Here is an 18,247-nt window from a genome sequence, read left to right as displayed (position 1 = left end):
GTTAAGAAAGACAGAAAAAGAATGCGTAACAAATATGCATAACAAGTGAGTACAATTTATCTCATTGCAATTACAAAACTTCTATTTTGAGACTGAGTCAAACAAGAAAATACATCATTTCATGACATCACTTTGGGCATTTATCATTTACAGACAACAATTAATTGATTAATTCCTTTACAAAAAAAATAATTCATCAATAGCTAGAAGAGTCAGAAGTTGTCTACTTACAAGGTATACAGTATGATTATACATGGCAGCTAATCACAAATTAAACCCAGTGCAGGCTTAAAGCCCGGGGCGGTCTGAGACTGTTTTGGCCGATTCTTGCTCGTACCTATGGAGTGTGAGCATGCGAGCAACAGGATGCTGACTGCAGTTCCATTTCCTTTTCAGCGCAATCATGCATGTGGGCATTGGCATGATGTGTGTGTCCACGCTTGCCTATCTATTTACACATGTGTGCACCCACACGCAATAGGGATGTATGAGAGGTGATTTAGCAACAGGGCTGAAGCTCTCCTGGGGGGTGGGGTGGGGGGGTGTAGATAAAGAGACAAAAATCAAAGGCCCCCTACAAAAGAGAAGCTGAGCTGCTCTAAACCCACTAACTATGAATTATGCATGTTGATCGATCGCACACAGGCAAATAACGAAAAGTTCCCAACCTGCCAGAAAGAGATGGATTCCACTTCACCAAATAAAGCAGAGAGGCGGTGAGGAAAAGGAGGAGTATGACATAGAATCTGCTTGGGGATGTTTTAGGCACTTTTTTGGATAATGTAAACAAGCCACAATACATGAGACATCACCTGTTGGTGACGACTATCTAATATTAGATGTTCATTACATCTGAGCAGCCGCCGCATGTAAAGAGGCTGAAGGTCCTTGAGGCAGCGGCCCCCTCTCCTGTCTGTCCTATTTAATAAAAGGCATGAAAACCTCCAAAAAATAATCTAAAAAGATATTCATTACACCTCTGTTTGAAGTAGCTTTTTTTCTTAAATAAGTTGTCATATAAAATAAAATAAAAGCAAACTCGCAAGGCTACATAATCTTCTAAAAAGGTATTTTATTAAGCCAATAGTACCTTATGATACACATTTAGCCTAATTCCTGACAGGAACATTATAAGCCCTTCTTCAGTGTGCAGTAATGGGTGAGTCCTTTCACCTATAGTAACCATACAGGTGATTCAACATGATCTTACGATGAATATAAGTAATGTTACATTAACTAGCTTAATATACGTTGTGTTTGAAGACATCACTTGACTCACTAGAAAAAAATTGTCTTATGACCTCTGTATTTTGTAATGTGGGGGGCTTGAACCTTGCTACTGGGTTGTTGGCTGCCTGTCTTAATCGTTTGAAAGAGACAGCGAGAGGGGGAATGAGTTAGCAGGGGTACGGGAGCTTAAGTGGGCGCTGTTACTGCGTTGTCCTATTGCTGCAAGCTCTCCTGTTTGTTTTTATTATAACGTTAGTTTCAGACTGTAAAACATGGGGGAGGGTCCAATACTGCCTTCTGAATACAGACTTTACAGACTTTGTTATTTTGAAATACCCGAGACAGATGAATATCATGGCAATGCAGCAAGGCTGGTGATAAGCACAGAACATAATCATGTTGCCAAATGCTTAATAAATATATGCTTTTTTGTTGGTTAATCAGTAGAAATCTTGTTGCTGAATGTTTCCCAATGATAGAGATAAGTGGTTATGCTGGTACAGCTGTGGTCATCTGTCCAGATATCAGCCTCAGAAGTATTCTGTTTAAGACATTGGTCTAGGTTCAAGGTGAGTATGAAGGTTCAAGGTGAGAATGTATCATACTGTACATAAACAAAGAGATATATAATCCATATCCTAGAACACTGTAGACATGTACCATATATGCAACCACTGTCCTCATACTCACCTTCTAGATGTGCTCTCATTTGGTAAACAAAACTCTGCTTCACAGGTTACAGATTGCTTAGAGGTCATTACAGTGTCTGCAAGATATGCTCCAGGGCTAGACTGTAAAGGTACTGGCCTCAAATGTCATGGACACCTCAAGAGAAACAGGGAATCACCATGAGGCTGCCATTGAAGGGTCACCCTAATAGGACCACCTTTAACGCTTGAAGGGTGTTACCCAGAACTGAGAATAAGAAACAAGCTGCTGACTGTGAAGGTGTGAGAGAGACAGAGTGACATAGAGAGAAAATGGAAGCTGAAAACACGCAGCAAACACCGTTAATAGGGTTGCCTCTTGAAAGTCCAAGATTTGAATCATCAGTCAGAGACCCTTCCGTCAACTAAGACACCTCAAGTCAAGCAGGTGTTGTTTTGTCAATGTGCAGTGTACAAAAATAGCTGCTGAGAGAGCACTCCTTGCTTCCACTCTGCTCTCTGATATTGGTAGTTGTGGACCTGGACCACTGGTGAGTCTGAGTGAGATGGATTCTTCTGCCCTGAGGAAGAGATAGTATTATCTTCTGCCGTCTGCTTAGAAGTGGGGAATTTACAGCTCACAGCAACTAAATACAATATAGTCTCTGGCTTTTGTTTGTTATAACTGTCAGCAACAGACGCTGTTGCATATTTCAAATCCGCATTAGCTCGGAGGGCTAACATAGCTTGTTTACTATATAACATGTACATCAATTTCACCTTGAATGTTCCACCAAACCTTGTCTAGCATTCAAGCCTAGCTTGATAATCTACATTAAAAAGAGGAATGTGTGATGTGTTTATACTAACTAAGTGTGTGGGAGAGTGGAGACAGTGGTCTGTGCATCTGGCTGTTTCTGTACTTTCCATATTGTGCATGTGCAAAAGTGGCTCTTCACTACACGACTTAAGCTGACAGCCAACTCACACACGTATGTTCTTTGGTAAAATGTATTTGTCACTGTGCCAGTTAGCACAATACAACACAACCCAAACCCAGAAAGAACAAATGATATTTACCTTTCGCAAGCAAAGAATAGCACAAAGTGATTTTTCTCAAGATGCTTAATCGGCCGAGAAAACAGCCATCAAGGTCCGCCTAGTTCCAACGGTGTGGGACACCACAAAAACTAGAGTGATGAATGCTCACCATTGGCCCAGCTTCAAGTGATGGACAACTATCAGTATGATGTATCCCTGCCTTAACAGAGCTAAGTATCCATTGAGAAGGAAAGCACTGTTACTGGGCGACATTGTTAAGGTGGCAGATTTGGTACAGATCTGCGATTGTAGAAATTGAAAAGATAGAGTTTAATGTGAGGGAAGAGAAAAACAGGCAGTCCCCAGGCAGCTAAGCGAATAGTGCTGAGTAATCACTCGCACACAACATTGTTGTTTCCATACACAAATCACAACTTTACTCTTGAATTGTAGCCTCCAGCTGAGTAAGGAATGCTTTCAAGCTAGTGACGACTTAACGACCAAAAGCTGTCAGATGAAAACCTGGCATCTCCGTAAAGTAGGTTTTTAATGAATACCTAAAAAGCTTCATTAATTGACTGAACGGCATGTAATACTCTAAATTTTCAAAACAATATGGGTCAAAGAAATAAGATGGAGGGCTTAATGTTCAAACAGTAAATTTATTTACTCACACAATTACACACATTCACACCTGGAAGCTGCCCACTACAACCATAGTCTGATCTGACGGCCACTGAGTAGCTCCAATACAGCAGGTGGAGATTAGGACCTCTGCTCTAGGGTACCTCAGCAGTGGTTATGTGGGTGGGATGGTTGCTACGTATCACTTTACTTTATTAGGAAGTGCCAAAATACATGGAAGACACAAGCTTGACAGACCATTTTTCAGTTGATGATTTTTGTACTGACCCACATAAATGTTTCCATGGTTACTAAATGATTATTATATTGATTGCTAAGGAGAGCGTTTCGTTGACAACAACGATCAGTGAATGGATCAACTAAATCTAATTGTGCTTTAGCTTATATATACATCTTATATGACTGGTCTGGTTTGTGATCACACCACAGAGGAACACAGGAGTTCCAACAAATGTTTGGGGAGAAATGCTTCCTAGAGAAAAAATGTGTTAGTCTTTGGTCTTTTTAGATCAGGACGCATGTAGCCAAAAAGAATACTTCAAGGCATTCAATTAAAATGCCTTTACTGTAATGGCATACTCATGTTAGACCTAAAAACAAACAACGCCTTTCAACCTGTCATGGAGTCAAAAATGGAGTAGTTTATAGTATTTTTCCATCTTCACTCTGTTCCTTCCTCCGTTTCCCTGGAATAGTGTTGTAAATGTGTGCACAAGTGTCAATAGTGACCAGGCAACATAATTATGCTGTTGAGTGCAATTGAACATCTTTGTCTGTTTGTCTGTCTCTCCGCTTTTCCACAACATGCATCTGTGTGCAGGTGATCATTTGGGCGAGTTGAAAATGGTGAGCAGTCCTTGAAGAAATGGATTCATACATTCACAATCACACCTTTGTAATAGGACTCAGGGGAAATTTGACGGAAGAACAAGTAACTGTTTAATTGGATAGCATGCAGACTTATGTGCTGTGTCATCATATCTGTAAAACAGTTTGTTCAAGCTTAAGTGAACAAATTGGAGAATCCCTAAGTGCATGTGATGAGGGTCAAAATATCTAAAACACGTTATGCACACAGAGACAGAAGTGCTGAATGGGCAGGTTTTAACCTTGCAGGGTCATTCGTCCAATTAGACTGAGAAGATCGATAGCAGGGTTCAGAAATATTAGTGTTGAAATTACAGTATTTTCTTGATATTGTACGGCATATTCCCACAACTGTGTTGTTTTTGGTGGCTCATATTACAATATATCATCACATTAATGAGTTTGCAGGGACTTTGCCATAGATCTGAGTTTAGCAAATTGATGTTCCTAACTTATTCACCAGTCTACTCAGAGGCCTAATGTAGTGTTATTGCATATTTAATCTTTGGAGTTATATTCACTCTGAGTTGAATGGGTGCTCACAGGGAGTGTGAGCCCAAATGTACACCCTGAGGACATTTGATGTGAAATGGGGCATATTACAGAAGAAAACATCTTGCCATTCATACATTAAATCACGTTTAATGCAGCATCTTTAAGAGAGCTGTACCCAACATTGAAAGCATTAATATAGAAGTAAAAAAACAAGATATAGTGGAGAAATGACGACTTGAGCAGATAATGAAGTCACTTTCCCTCTCGGTGTGTTGTAAATCGACCACATGTGCATGTTACTGTGTGTGGCTGTGACAAAATGTTGGTATTTCACATATTAGGTAACAATCTGCGAAAACCACTTGGAAGCAATGCCAGCCAATTTTTATGTTTTCGTATGTTTTTGAATACTGCTCCTTTAAACACACTATGGCAAGACTTTAAAACTAAAGTATATTCAGAGCTTATTTCTGGTGTTTATGAATGCATGTGTGAGGCAAAATATGTGCAGGCTTGACAGGAGACTGCAGTATGTGAAGAATACATTAGATGACACCTCTGTTACCTGTGGTGAAAAAGATTGCCTCTCAAGAAAAACCCATATACAGTACACCACCTTCGTGAATCAAGGCCTTTCACACCTCCTCTTGTACTCCTTTCCCAAGTGTGAACTATTACTATGGTATACTCAGGAAAAAAACCAAACATAAGACAGCATACCAAACTAGAACAACAATGGTTAAGAAAAATAACAGCGATTAACAAGATGGAAAAGGAAGGAGCATTGGTGAGTAATGTATCTGTACAGACCGTTTTTAAAACGGCAGCCATTACCAAACCTCAACAAAACTAGGGTCTCAGTCTGAGCACAGATCCTGTGGTGTCAACCACAGAAGTAAGTCTTTCTCAGAACCCACCTTGTCTGTGTAACGCACATTGCAGGTGACTTTTCTTTCAAAAAAATAAAAAACATTAAAGTCCCAGTGAAATGATAAATACATTTCCCAGTTTAATTCTGTGTCTCTGTGTTAAATTTTCATTTCTCTTTTGATATTTGCCAAATATATGTCAAAAATATATTATATTTGTGCTAATTAACACATGTAAATATAATTAACATGGTAAACCTTACACCTGCTCAACATCAGCAAGTTAGCATTGTCATTTATCATGCTGACAAAAAGCTCAAAGCACTGCTGTGCCTAACAGAGCTGCTAGCATGGCTGTAGGCTTTTAGTCTTGTTCAAGCAACAACGCTAAACATTTGCAAGTTCTAGCTTCTCCATGGGGAGGATTTGCAGTTACTCTTTGTCTTATGTCGTAATAAACCAAAGGATTACTTGGTTAATCTATTAAATAATGAGCAGATTAATCAATTATTATATACATAATTGGTTACAGCACTTAAAAAACGGATTTTCTTTCATTTTGCATTTGTGCTTGAAAGATTATGAGTCAAGTTATGGAAAATAAAGTCACTACCAACCCCACTGGAAAATCCCAATTGTAGGATCAACATCATATCCCCCTGGTATGCATATTATGTGTGTCTAAATTGGATACTCCCTGAATATCTACTGAAATCAAAATGATGAGAGAGAAGGCGTAAAATATGTTTGCTTTGCATCTACAACCTCTTTTCAGGGATGAGAGACCAGCAAAGCAGGCAACTACACACACACACACACACACACACACACACACACACACACACACACACACACACACACACACACACATACACACACACACACACACACACACACACACGCACACACACACACACACACACACACAAACATGGATGTATGAAAGGTTTTTGCACTGTTGACAGACAAGAGATATAGTGAGGAAAACATAATCATAGTAGAATCATCATAGCATGAGGTTCTGTGGTATTAGGGGCATAACATTCCCAGTCCTCTACCTGAGAGGCTAATCAGAGTACACAATGACATTTGACCACTTTGACATAATCATACCGAAAAATCTCATCTTCCGATTCAAGGTGACCTTGATTTAACACGGGAACAGAGTAAACATCGGAAATGATAAAAATGTGGCATACAATAATACTAGTGAATATTTCTAGCATTTCTAACATTTCTATTTGATCCTTTTAAGTGATTTTTACATTGTAGAGGGTAGGTTCATTTATTGTATCATCATTACATTTTCTAGTTTTTTTGCTTAGATTTGTACAGTTAGTGCAGTTTAAACACAAGGCCTGAGGAAGGGACTTATTTTCATATTTTCTTAGGTTCAATCCTTGTGTCACTGTTCATCATTGGTAATGCATTTATCCTTCTATCCAGATAACTGTTATATAAAGTACAGTAATTGTAAATGACGGAGTCTTTATGTCTATACAAACCTTGATTCACTGTTTTTTTTATTTTCATTTAGCCTCTAATGATTATAAATTACCTTATCAGCATATTTTGTTCATAAGAATATAAATGATTTGCACTTCTTGGTTTCGAAGGTTATTTGCTGGGACGTTCCATGTGGTGTAAGTGAGCACTGAAAAAGTTCGGTGGCAATGTGCCACTGCATTCCAGTGCGAGTACAGTGAGTTATGAGCTTTCTGCAAAGCTCTGCTTGACCTCAAAGCATTCTATACCTCATGCCTTTGGTGGAGTGGTTGTGGAAGTTTTGTAGCAGCTGTGGGACGCCCAGCATGGCCTCAAACATCACAGCCAGGGAGCCCAGCGTCTCCACAAACACGTCCGAGTCCAGCAGCAGCAGGGTGATGACTGCACACAGCACGGTGAAGCTGAAGCAGAAGAGCAGGTAGTCCTCGAACGCGCTCCACTTCCAGAAGTAGCGAAAGTCCAAGTCTGGGTAGGGGAGAGAACAAAGCAAATACAGAGAAACAATTTCACTTAAACTCAGTACTTGTCATGAGTATTGTTTACGGTCTGTAAAAATAAAATTGAATAGATGTGACAGGTCGAGGAGAGAGGAAACAGGAAGAAAAGTAAAGATTGAGAAAAACTGTGGGAGGATTTAAAGGAAAGAAAGCAGACAGAAGAGCCCGGAGAGATGACGGAATAAAGAGCCAGACGAGTGAGGAAGTATACGTGTGTGTGTGTGTGTGTGTGTGAGAGAATTGTAGTGCTTAAGGGTGAGAAAGTTCTTACAGTACAGTATGTGCAGATGGAAACAGAGGAGCGAAGGTGACAGGCAGACATTGAAAGTGGCGAGGGCTATGTAGCGGCAAACAGACATAAGGAGGAAAGAGCCGGAAAAAATGCATTCCATTAAAGGATGCATAGGAATTCTGCAAAGACAGCACTCCTAAATCAATACTGTGCACATGCATACAGAAAGTGAATGGAACAAAGATAAATGAGATACTTGAAAGCTTTTACATTTCTATTACTTTGGAATAACCTGGCCTTTGGTGAGATCGGGCTATATATTTATAGTGCAGTTAAATTACCCTTGGCTGAAAGGTATCTTTCCACTGACACAACTCTTTTTTATCACGTATGGCTTTCATAAGCCACTGATGAATTAAATACCATGTTGTTCTTTGAAACGGTCACTCGATTTGAATTGAAGCGGTGGCCAACATTAGTGACTGAGTAGGAATGTCTGAATATGAATAAGAGTATGATATGCAATTAGAATTATACCAATGCTTAAATAGTCACTGTGGTCCAGCAACCAAAAACAATGTCTCTCCTACCAGCTTCAGAAGAACTCAGTTTGCAGCTTGGAGGCTCGTTTAGGAGTCGCCAAGCAAAGCTTATGAGGGGAACCATTGGGCCCACTTCACCATCAGCCATCTCCTCAGTGGACCATAATGTGAAATGATCGGCAATCTGTCAATGCTTACGTATTACCACTGAGCTGTAGAAAAACAGCTGACATCAGCTTAAGGGGATGGCTAAATAAGAGCACAGTAGTTAGCGTAGGGACTCTCACTGTGGAACCGGAAGGAATCAAGAACTGCCACTGACCAGTGGCCAGCCAAACAAAAAAAAGAATGGGGTTACACAACAGCCAGTCAGAAAATAGCACTATTTTATCTGGGTAAGATTTAACGCGACAACCAATGACAAAAAAGCATAGTTAGCCTGTTATTATTTGAGTGATCTTGGAGCTCCGAGCATCACTTTGAGCACAGAATGAGTCATCTCCTGTTTATAATGTCACATTACAACAAATTCCCAACTTGACTGCTGTTAGAGAATGTTGCCCAGATTATAAGCATCAGTTTTTTTCAATGCTGAGTTAAACCATGGATATAGAAAAAAGAATGAATGAATGAAAGAGTGAAACACCCCCATTCCTGATGGTTCCTGACTGACGCTAACGTCACCTACAGGAGCCCAGATGGACAATAACAGCCTTGCTAATGAGCTCACTATTCACAACTTCACCAGGCGTGAAAAAGCCTCGGAATCTGAATTGAAAACAACTCTTACAAGCAAACACATTTACAAAAAATAATGTCCATAACAGGTTTGAATATTAAGGGCTGCCTAATATTTGTTCAAATATCGTTATTTTTTGGAATATTTGAATATCGAAGTTCATAGTCAAAGCCCTAGTACATAGATATAATTATCTATGGTGTGCATGTCCTTGAATTTCTAGACGAGAAACTAATATTGATATAAAGGACAAAAAAAACTAAATTGTGGAAGTTTTAGCACTGCAACAAATTGTTTTCATTGGGGATCAAATCATTGATTCTTTTGAGGAACTGTTTGATCTATAAAACAAATGGTGGCTGGTTTCACAGAAGCATCTGTGAAGCCGTCATTGGAAACTGTTTGGAAAAGGGGAGAGACACTTTCCAAAAATACCTCTCTAGTGGAGCATTTTCAGTTGTAAGTGCTTCTCTGTCACACACAAACACACACACACACACACACACACACACACACACACACACACACACACACACATACACACACACACACACACACACACACACACACACACACAAACACACACACACACACACACACACCACAAAGCTGGGACGTTTCCCATTTCACTCCAGTGAGCTGCATCTGATGTTGCATCATGGGGCAGACAGAGTGAGACATCTTGCAGCGAGTTCAGTGTGGCATGTTTATGGCAAACAGTGAAACGTGATTAATGGCTTTATTACAGAGAGCCACAAAAGACACATTGCCCACAGTTGACAACACACACACGCAAGGTGGGAGAGGAAAGTGATACAACACGTGCTTCTCAGCCTACAAGCTATGATATTGACAGAAGCCAAAGAGCTGGAGACAGGGAACCTGGCGCATTTCTGCTTTTATTCACAAGTCCTTCTTCACCCCTGGTGCCCCTGTACTTCAACATCAAACCCGAGTCTTGCAGACACCGGCGGCTGGCAGAGGGAGACTGGAGAGTCAAGAGAGGCCTAGAGGCCCTTTATCAGCAACATGAAAGCCCTTTAATTTCCTTTTGAATGAGACCAAGATGGTGAGGTATAAACATGTTGACAGCAGCAACAAAGAGAGGAGTGGTATTTCAAAACTACTGTCACTTTTCAGTGTATAAAGCCTCCTGCTGAGCCTATTCATCTCTCACCCGTTTATCAACACCACACACACACACACACACACACACACACACACACACACACACACACACACACACACACACACACACACACACACACACACACACACACACACACACACACACACACACACACACCCAGTAAACCAAAAACGCTCTACTCTTGTCGTCTTACCAAGCGCATTCCAATCTATTTTCATACAGAAAGCAACACAACCACTTCCCCTCCTCTTTTCTCTGCCACCCCCTGTCCCATTATAAAGCCTTGTATGTTTACCTGTGTAATCGAATTGCCCAGAAGAGTATAATCAAGAGCCAAAGCTATGCATCATTATTCATGGAGTCCTCCCTTTTATTTTTCTTCATATATCATGCATAATCCCTAACTTCGTTTCCCTGACCAGCTCACTTCCTTCTGCTTACTGTTTCGGAAATTCCTCTGTTCCTCTGTGGCTGCTCTCCTGTCACCTCAGAAAAGGACAGGCGGCCTGGCCTTTTCCAAACAGCATCCTCCTCTCTGGTGTGTGTCAAGGCCAGGGCCGCATCTTAAAGACCCCCGAGACTCCAGAGTGCCAGAAGGAGGCAAGACACTCACTTCACACAGATTTTTTTGTTTACACAAAGCCCATACAAGATCAAACCATTCAATTACTAAAACGGGCAAGCAAGAAATATCCGCAAAATCCTTGCATGAAGTTACTTAAAGAAGATGTGAAGTTGTTCGGGTGGGATAAGTCAATCAATTCTGTCTGTTCAGCTGTAGGTTTACAGTTGTGACAGCCTTATCAGGTCTATTTGGGGTGTAGCATTATCAAGACCTTCTGTTGTTTCGCACTGTAATAGCTAAAGAGCACTCTCACACAAACTGAACAGAGGAGGCAGAGGATGTCTAGTGATGGAAGGAGAGATCGAGGGAGCGTAGCTTAACGTCAGTCATGTATGGTGGTTCACAGTATTTCCCATCAGGCCGAGCAGAGAAAACTGACTACGGAGATGAGAATAGAGACAGAGACAATGATGGAAGCTGGCAACAGAGCATTGAGATATGCTGACTCAGCACTGTCAGTCTCCAAGCAGAACGACCAACTCCGTGTATTTTAAGACGTGTGAAAGTTGCTGTTTTTGTCATCCCTTATAGGCTGTCTTTCGGGTGCTCGGCTCACTGGTCTCATTTTTAAGATTCTAAAAAAAACCCTATTGACTATTTTTGATTGTCCCCAGATCAGACTGACAACGCAAGGGACTAACTTAGGCTGCCTTCAGATGATAAGAAATTCACCACAAGGTTGGGCACCTACTATAATGTGGACCAGAGCCGTAGTGCAGGGATACGTCAAAGAGTGGATGCCTCACATACTGTAAATTGGTTGCAGTTTGAAGGGTAGGCCGCAAGATCGAGGTCATCATTGAAATAATTAGAACTTTGGGAGAATTGGTCGGTGGCAATTCCGAGCGGTGCGCCACACCAACAGTAGCCCTGCCAACACAGCACTTTTTACTGCTGATCATACGGAAGTGGCTTTACTTAATATACCATCCTAATCTGATCAAGAAACTCGACAAGCAATCTCACAATATCTTTGCACTCCAGACTGCAGACTGTGTTTGCTTTTTCAGGTCATGAACACAGCTCTGCAGAGTACAGCAAAGGGACACCAGAAATCCTTGAATAATGTCTTGAGAAGCTTTAAAGGGACACCCCACCAAAGACAATGAACCGTTCTAAAATCTGTCTTTGGACAGACTGAAAACCAAAGAAAGGATGTCTTGTTTCTGCAGCACAAACTTGGTTCACAGAACAGAACACGTCTGAGTAAAGACAGATAGGAAAGGGTCCACTGCTCTCTCAATGTGTTTTCCTTTCTATGTGTCAGCTCTCTGAATAATACAAAAGCTTCTAAAATAATGTCCACTCATTAAGTTACTGTGGGGATGTACACACAGAAACACACACAAGAACAAACTGCCTTCCCAGTGGATTTAGTCTCTTGAAGAAGTTCATATTTAACTTTAGAGCAGACTGATTTCATTACAAAACTGCTTTCTCTGGTCAAACATTTGGTTAATTATTAAGACAAATATGTGTAATGCTGACTGAGCTTTTAACTTGTTTGCATAGACTCACCACATAATCATCAAAGCACTCTATTTTAGCAATTATTTATGAAAGGGACATGGGCATAGAATCCACACACTGACCAACACAAACCTCATTAAAGTAAATCAAAACTCGGAAATAATGATGACAAGAACCATCTTGTTATAATTTCAGAGAAGAGCCCAAATGTTTTGCATCAACCACCTCTCCACATCATCTTTTTTATTTCATTCTCTCTCCCTCGTGCTAAACTGTTTAGACTCTTCCCAGCGGAGGCGACTTTAAGAAGAGGTGTTGCACAGTATCAGAATGGAACTGGCACTGTGGGGAGAACGGATGGCTTAATATGAGACCAGCCATGCGTTACAGGGGTTATTTGCGGTAACTAGGACTGCAGTTTTTGCCCAAATTCTCATCTGACTAGCTCTACACTTTCCAGTCTTGTTCTTCATGCTCTTAATTGGCCTCTTTAGCTGCCATAAAATGGTTCCAAGTAAATCACCACTCTATTAAAGAAGTCGAGGCAAAGAACACAACAAAATACAGTAATAACTCACTGGAAAATGTTCAAATACAATAATTGAAAATGTGCAAGATATAAATAAACAACAAAATGTGCAATTAAAAAGTGAAAAAGACAATGCAGTTATGGTCATTTTTACAGGGGCATGCAGGATTTACTTTGCGTCTCTGTATACTGACTGAGGAATTAAAATGTCTTATACAGTATAATCTTTAAGATGTTTAGCGAATATTGCACAATTTTCCCTTTAGCTAAATACAATGCTTGAAAACACACACAAAACACATGCACACACACCAGAATCACAATTCATGCAATGCAAGCAATGCAAATAGGCTGTGCACCACATTATGCATTTGAGTTTTGATTTGTTTTTGTTGGATTAGGTTTTCATCCTACATATTTAATACAGTTTTGGACTTGTTGCTTCACTGCCCAGTTTTTCCCAAGTACATCCTCTATTTTATGCGCAGTAAATTAGCAAAATAAATGAAGCTGTAACAGAGGGGCATATTATCTCTTTAGTCCCTCACAGCACTGCAACGGTCTCACTAAAATGTGCTTGGTCACATCCATCAAAACAAAAACAACTGTCTGCATCTTCTGATGCATATCTATTCACAGGGAGGAACTGCACATTAATTTGCATATATATACATTTTGTGTATTACAAAAGCCATTCATGCAGAGACATTCAAGTTATACATCCGAGTCAACAATTCACAGTTTCTTGCTTGAATGCCTAATGGTGAGGTATTGTGTGCATTTCAATAGAGGCTTCCTATTGGCAACTGGAAATAATGCGCTATAGTTTGCATTGTTAAAAACTAAGATGAATGTGATATTATGACAGTCAGCTAAGCACAATTACTTGATATTTATGAGTTCAAGAGCAGTTCTTTGCAAAGAGAGAAATATACAGTACATCCTCCAGCACGCCAGCTTTCACCAATTTTTTATTAACAAAAACAAAAACAAAATCCTAAAAAATAACCTTTAACAGAATCAATTGATGCACTGAGCAAGCGGCCGGTGACTGGAGTCGGATGATTTTCAGCTTTATCAACCATGAACGTGGTCAAATTTACATGCTGGTCGTGTTTTTCAGACCCTCTTAGCAACTTTATTTCCAAAAAGCGACAAGCCCCAAATTAACAACTTATTCAGGCCATCAGGCGAGAAATATATTCAAATAATTTATTGTAATTCACTCCCATGCATGGTGCTCAAAGTAATAGCAGTGACCATCTCTTCTCTATTCTCCCTCTCCTCTTGTGCCGTGCATTCAGTAGGGGCAGGCATGAGGATGCTGCTCGCAGGAGTGGGAGGTAAGGTAAAATAATTTTTCAGAACATTAATACAGCAGCAAACAACTGTTTTCTATGTAAATATATAGAGGTGAAATGGTATGTGTTATTATCAGAGTTTCTCTGTTGCTTGTTGTGATAGACAACAAATAAAAATAGTTATGATTTTTTGTCAAGAACACATTTTCCTCTGAGTTTCTGGTTTCAGCTTTGACCTTGCTAGTGAACCATGACTGATTGCTTCCTCACTGAGTGTATGTGTGTGTTTTTTCCAACCTCTTGACCCACATAAGGCTTACCTAATGAGCTGTATTGGCTGTAACGACATATAATTCTGTGACGGCTTGACATTTGCTATGTACTAATGATTTTAAATTTGTACCTGTATCATAAAACAGTAACTTTGGGATCCAAAGAGCCCATAGACAAGTCTGAATATACACTCCTTAAATGACAAGGACTCAACAGCCTTCACATTAACACACAGGACAGAAGCCACTTCTGTTTGACTTCTGTTAATGGATAGACAGAAAATGTTGATTCAAAACCTTTTTGTAAGGCTGTATGGGTGAGACTGCTTCACGACAGGAAGATTGACTGCCCGCTCCTATGCTTCCTTGTATCTTGACAGCATATCATATGTTTATCAGTACAGTCGGTACAGGACGTCTCCACACCTAATGACATTTGTGTCAGCTTCTTGTCAAACAGTTCTGGTGTACTGTGTACCGCCACCACCCAGTTTACCTTCAGCTCCATCTACTTTCATCCCGAAAAAGACTTGCATTTGACATCAGTTAATAATTTTAAATAATTTTGCATACATTTGCCATATTGTAATATACGGATAAATAACTACGAATCGAATACTTTATTTATTCCTTTGGGAAATTGCGTCATTTAAGCATAACATGTCATAAGGACTCAAAAAAAGGTTACATAAAACAATAAATCATAAATGAACATCTGCATGCAAAATCTGTAGGTGGACAACAGGACAAGCTACCACCGAAGGAGAGATATAGGCAACAACGTGGTGGCAGCAGAGAGAGCCTCTGGCTGAAGAGGGGAGAGGAGTGGGGGCAGTAGAATACCACTTGGACACAGGCCGGGGTCTGATCAGCCTCAGTTGGGTCACCTGGAGGAGGGTGTCTGTTGTAAGAACCGAAACACCCTGAGATCCCAGGAAACAACACTGATGATGTGTCCAAGGTTTTGCATCAGTAGATTTTTCTGTTAACTGGTTTTGGAAATGCAATTTCGAAACCCATCGGCTATTGTCTGACAATGATTTGGCTTTTTATTTTTTTCTTATTTATTTATATACGCAGATATTTGATTCTTGAGATGTCATATCTCAACTCGAGCTCTACTGTCACATCTCATTTTGCTCATTAGACATCAGACCCAGATATCTACTGGCTTCACCAGCAATCCCCTTTGCCTTTACCCCCAGAGGCTAAATCGTCATCCTTTTTCCATGTTGTCTTCTACGCTCTACTAGAGGTTATCATACGTCCCTTGGACCCAGGTAGCCCAAACACAAAGTGCTCAAGTTAACAAAAAAAAGAGATATCTGATCTGAAAATTACGCAAGGACAGTTAGAACCAGTCAGTCACAGACCAGCATTAGGGATGCATGATATGGATTTTTTTTTTAGCTGATACGATAACTGATAATTACTTGCTTGTCATGGCAGATACAGATAAGATAACTTAAAGAAATAAGTACATAACCTGTAGTGTATGCATACAGCTGCAGGTAGGAAAGGCTAAGATGTACTGAGCAGAGATGGATGAGTTAATATTCCATAGCTCTGACCTAACAAATCTAACATCACCATTGTTAACACAACAAGAAAAGCTCTGACTCTTCACATGTTCATCTATTTTTTCTAGTTAAGTAGCCTAAATGAAAACACAAACAAACAAACAAACATACTTTGCCTTTTATAGACCATATTTTGCCTGAACATTAAATGCCTGGTATCATCATTCAAATCAAGTCAAGTACAAGACATTGACATACAGACCTGGCACTCAACAACACAGTAGGAAGTCACCCTTTGAACATGATTAGATTGAATAATTTGAAACCTAGCCTCCCCTCAGGTCCTGGTCCAGGGTCAGTCTTCAGTTACTTGAAACAGAGAGGATCTGAGAATTTATAAGTTCACTCTTGCTTTCCTCTGTAAAGCTCTCTTTTCTTTCTCCCTCTCACTGTCAATCATAGGCCCTCTACTCTTATTCTCCTGCATCCATTCAGTGCTGCAAGTTCCATTAAGCGGAGAAGATCAGAGATGTGGCGTTGTCCTTCAGTTGTCCTGATAGAATCAGTATAAGCCTCCATATCTTGAGGTGCATGCAGCTAAATCCTTAAATGTCTCAAATCGGTTTCAAGATCACACAAGATGGGTTGTGTCTGAGGTGATTTGGCGTTAATAAACCTCAGCATTCTCTTTATGAAGTTCATTGCTTACTCGGGATTTGCTGTCTGCAGCAAAATCAAAGTTAGATGTTGTTTCAAAGAACGCTGTTCTTCCATTCATGTGTTTTTCAAAGGTTATCCAGTGGGACAAGAGAGCAGATATGTTTTCTTATTTTGTGTTAGTTTATGAACTATTATCTACAAATGTCAAACACTGAGGCTATTTTCATCTCTGCCAGCAGTGATTAATTATTCAAATTATTCCAAAAATTATTCATTTTTAACTGCTGTTTATCTCAATCATTTTATTTTCAGAAACTTAAAAAGTGCTGACAGACTGATCTGACTATCATTTTCACCAGCAGAAGAATAATGGCTAAAGGAACATCAAGAGATTCATGAAGCAAAACATCCAAGGCTTCACTTTTCTTTGCGCTTTCAAACCAGTTTTGGCACCTAGTGCTGTCAGACTTGGATTGTGAATGCTTGTTTAATAACAGAAGATCAGAGTATCGCACTGACGCTGAACTGACAGTGAGCAGAAAAGTCCATATTTTTTGGCTGCACTAATAATTGTAACTGCATACAAATCAGCCCCTCAGTTTGGGAACAGGGACACATCTTGTATTGTTCTGGCCCTACCCCAGCATGTTGGATTTGAAATAACACAATAACTATGAGATTAAAGTGCTGTCTTTCAGCTTTTAGGATGTTTGATGTTCAATTCCATATTGGGCTAACAATGTTGGACTCAGGTTTTTTAGGTCCTGGCTGCAATTTTAGGCTAATGCAACAGGACAATGATATTCTTGTCTGTGTACTAAGGAGTTTTCATACAAAGTGATTTGTATTTCATAAACCAAAATGATTAGGTACTCATTTTCCTTAAATGTCCCTGTGATACTGCTGATGTATGGCATTCAACATCAAATGAATTATGGTACACATTTATGTGGAAAGGGATACTAGTCACTTAGATGTTTGTTATACACAACAGACTGATAAACTGACCATCTATGAAGTAACTCACTATTCAAGTACTTATTTCAAATTTCAAGTTCAAGTTCTAAGTATTTTTATTGTCCCTTACATGGAAATTGGGTTTGCGGGTAGGATTCATGCAGGACAAATACTAAACACTGATGAACAACAAGAAACAACAGGACACACTTTACAGAGTGGTTCAGTAGGAGGTTCTTCAGCATCCATATACACCTTAACAAAGGGAGCAATATGTGCAAATGAGCCAAAAAATGATCAATCTGTCCAAATAAGCAATTTATGCAAAAGAACATCCTTTTCAATTCGCAACCAGATAAAGGTTTAAAACTACCTACCATTTAAAATGTATATGGCAGCGGAAACCTTACATATCTTGGTCCTCATGATTGGCATGGTAAATGAGGACCCAAA

General features: G+C 39.9%; 1 protein-coding gene across 3 annotated transcripts in view; it reads right to left on the bottom strand.

Annotated features, from left to right (window-relative positions):
- The window catches only part of LOC310949608 (solute carrier family 66 member 2), a 49,999-nt gene that overhangs the window by 10,864 nt on the left and 20,888 nt on the right, over positions 1 to 18,247 (bottom strand). For all 3 annotated transcript variants that reach the window (XM_083917099.1, XM_083917098.1, XM_083917100.1), the window contains exon 4: positions 7,549 to 7,765. In XM_083917099.1, coding sequence (XP_083773225.1) covers positions 7,549 to 7,765 — 217 coding nt within the window. The remainder of the gene's footprint in view (positions 1 to 7,548; positions 7,766 to 18,247) is intronic.

The sequence above is a fragment of the Echiichthys vipera genome (assembly GCF_963691815.1).
Source record: "Echiichthys vipera genome assembly, chromosome: 7".
NCBI classification, from domain to species: Eukaryota; Metazoa; Chordata; class Actinopteri; order Perciformes; family Trachinidae; genus Echiichthys; species Echiichthys vipera.
The sequence above is the reverse complement of the archived record's forward strand: the minus strand, read 5'-3'. Positions and strand labels throughout refer to the sequence as shown.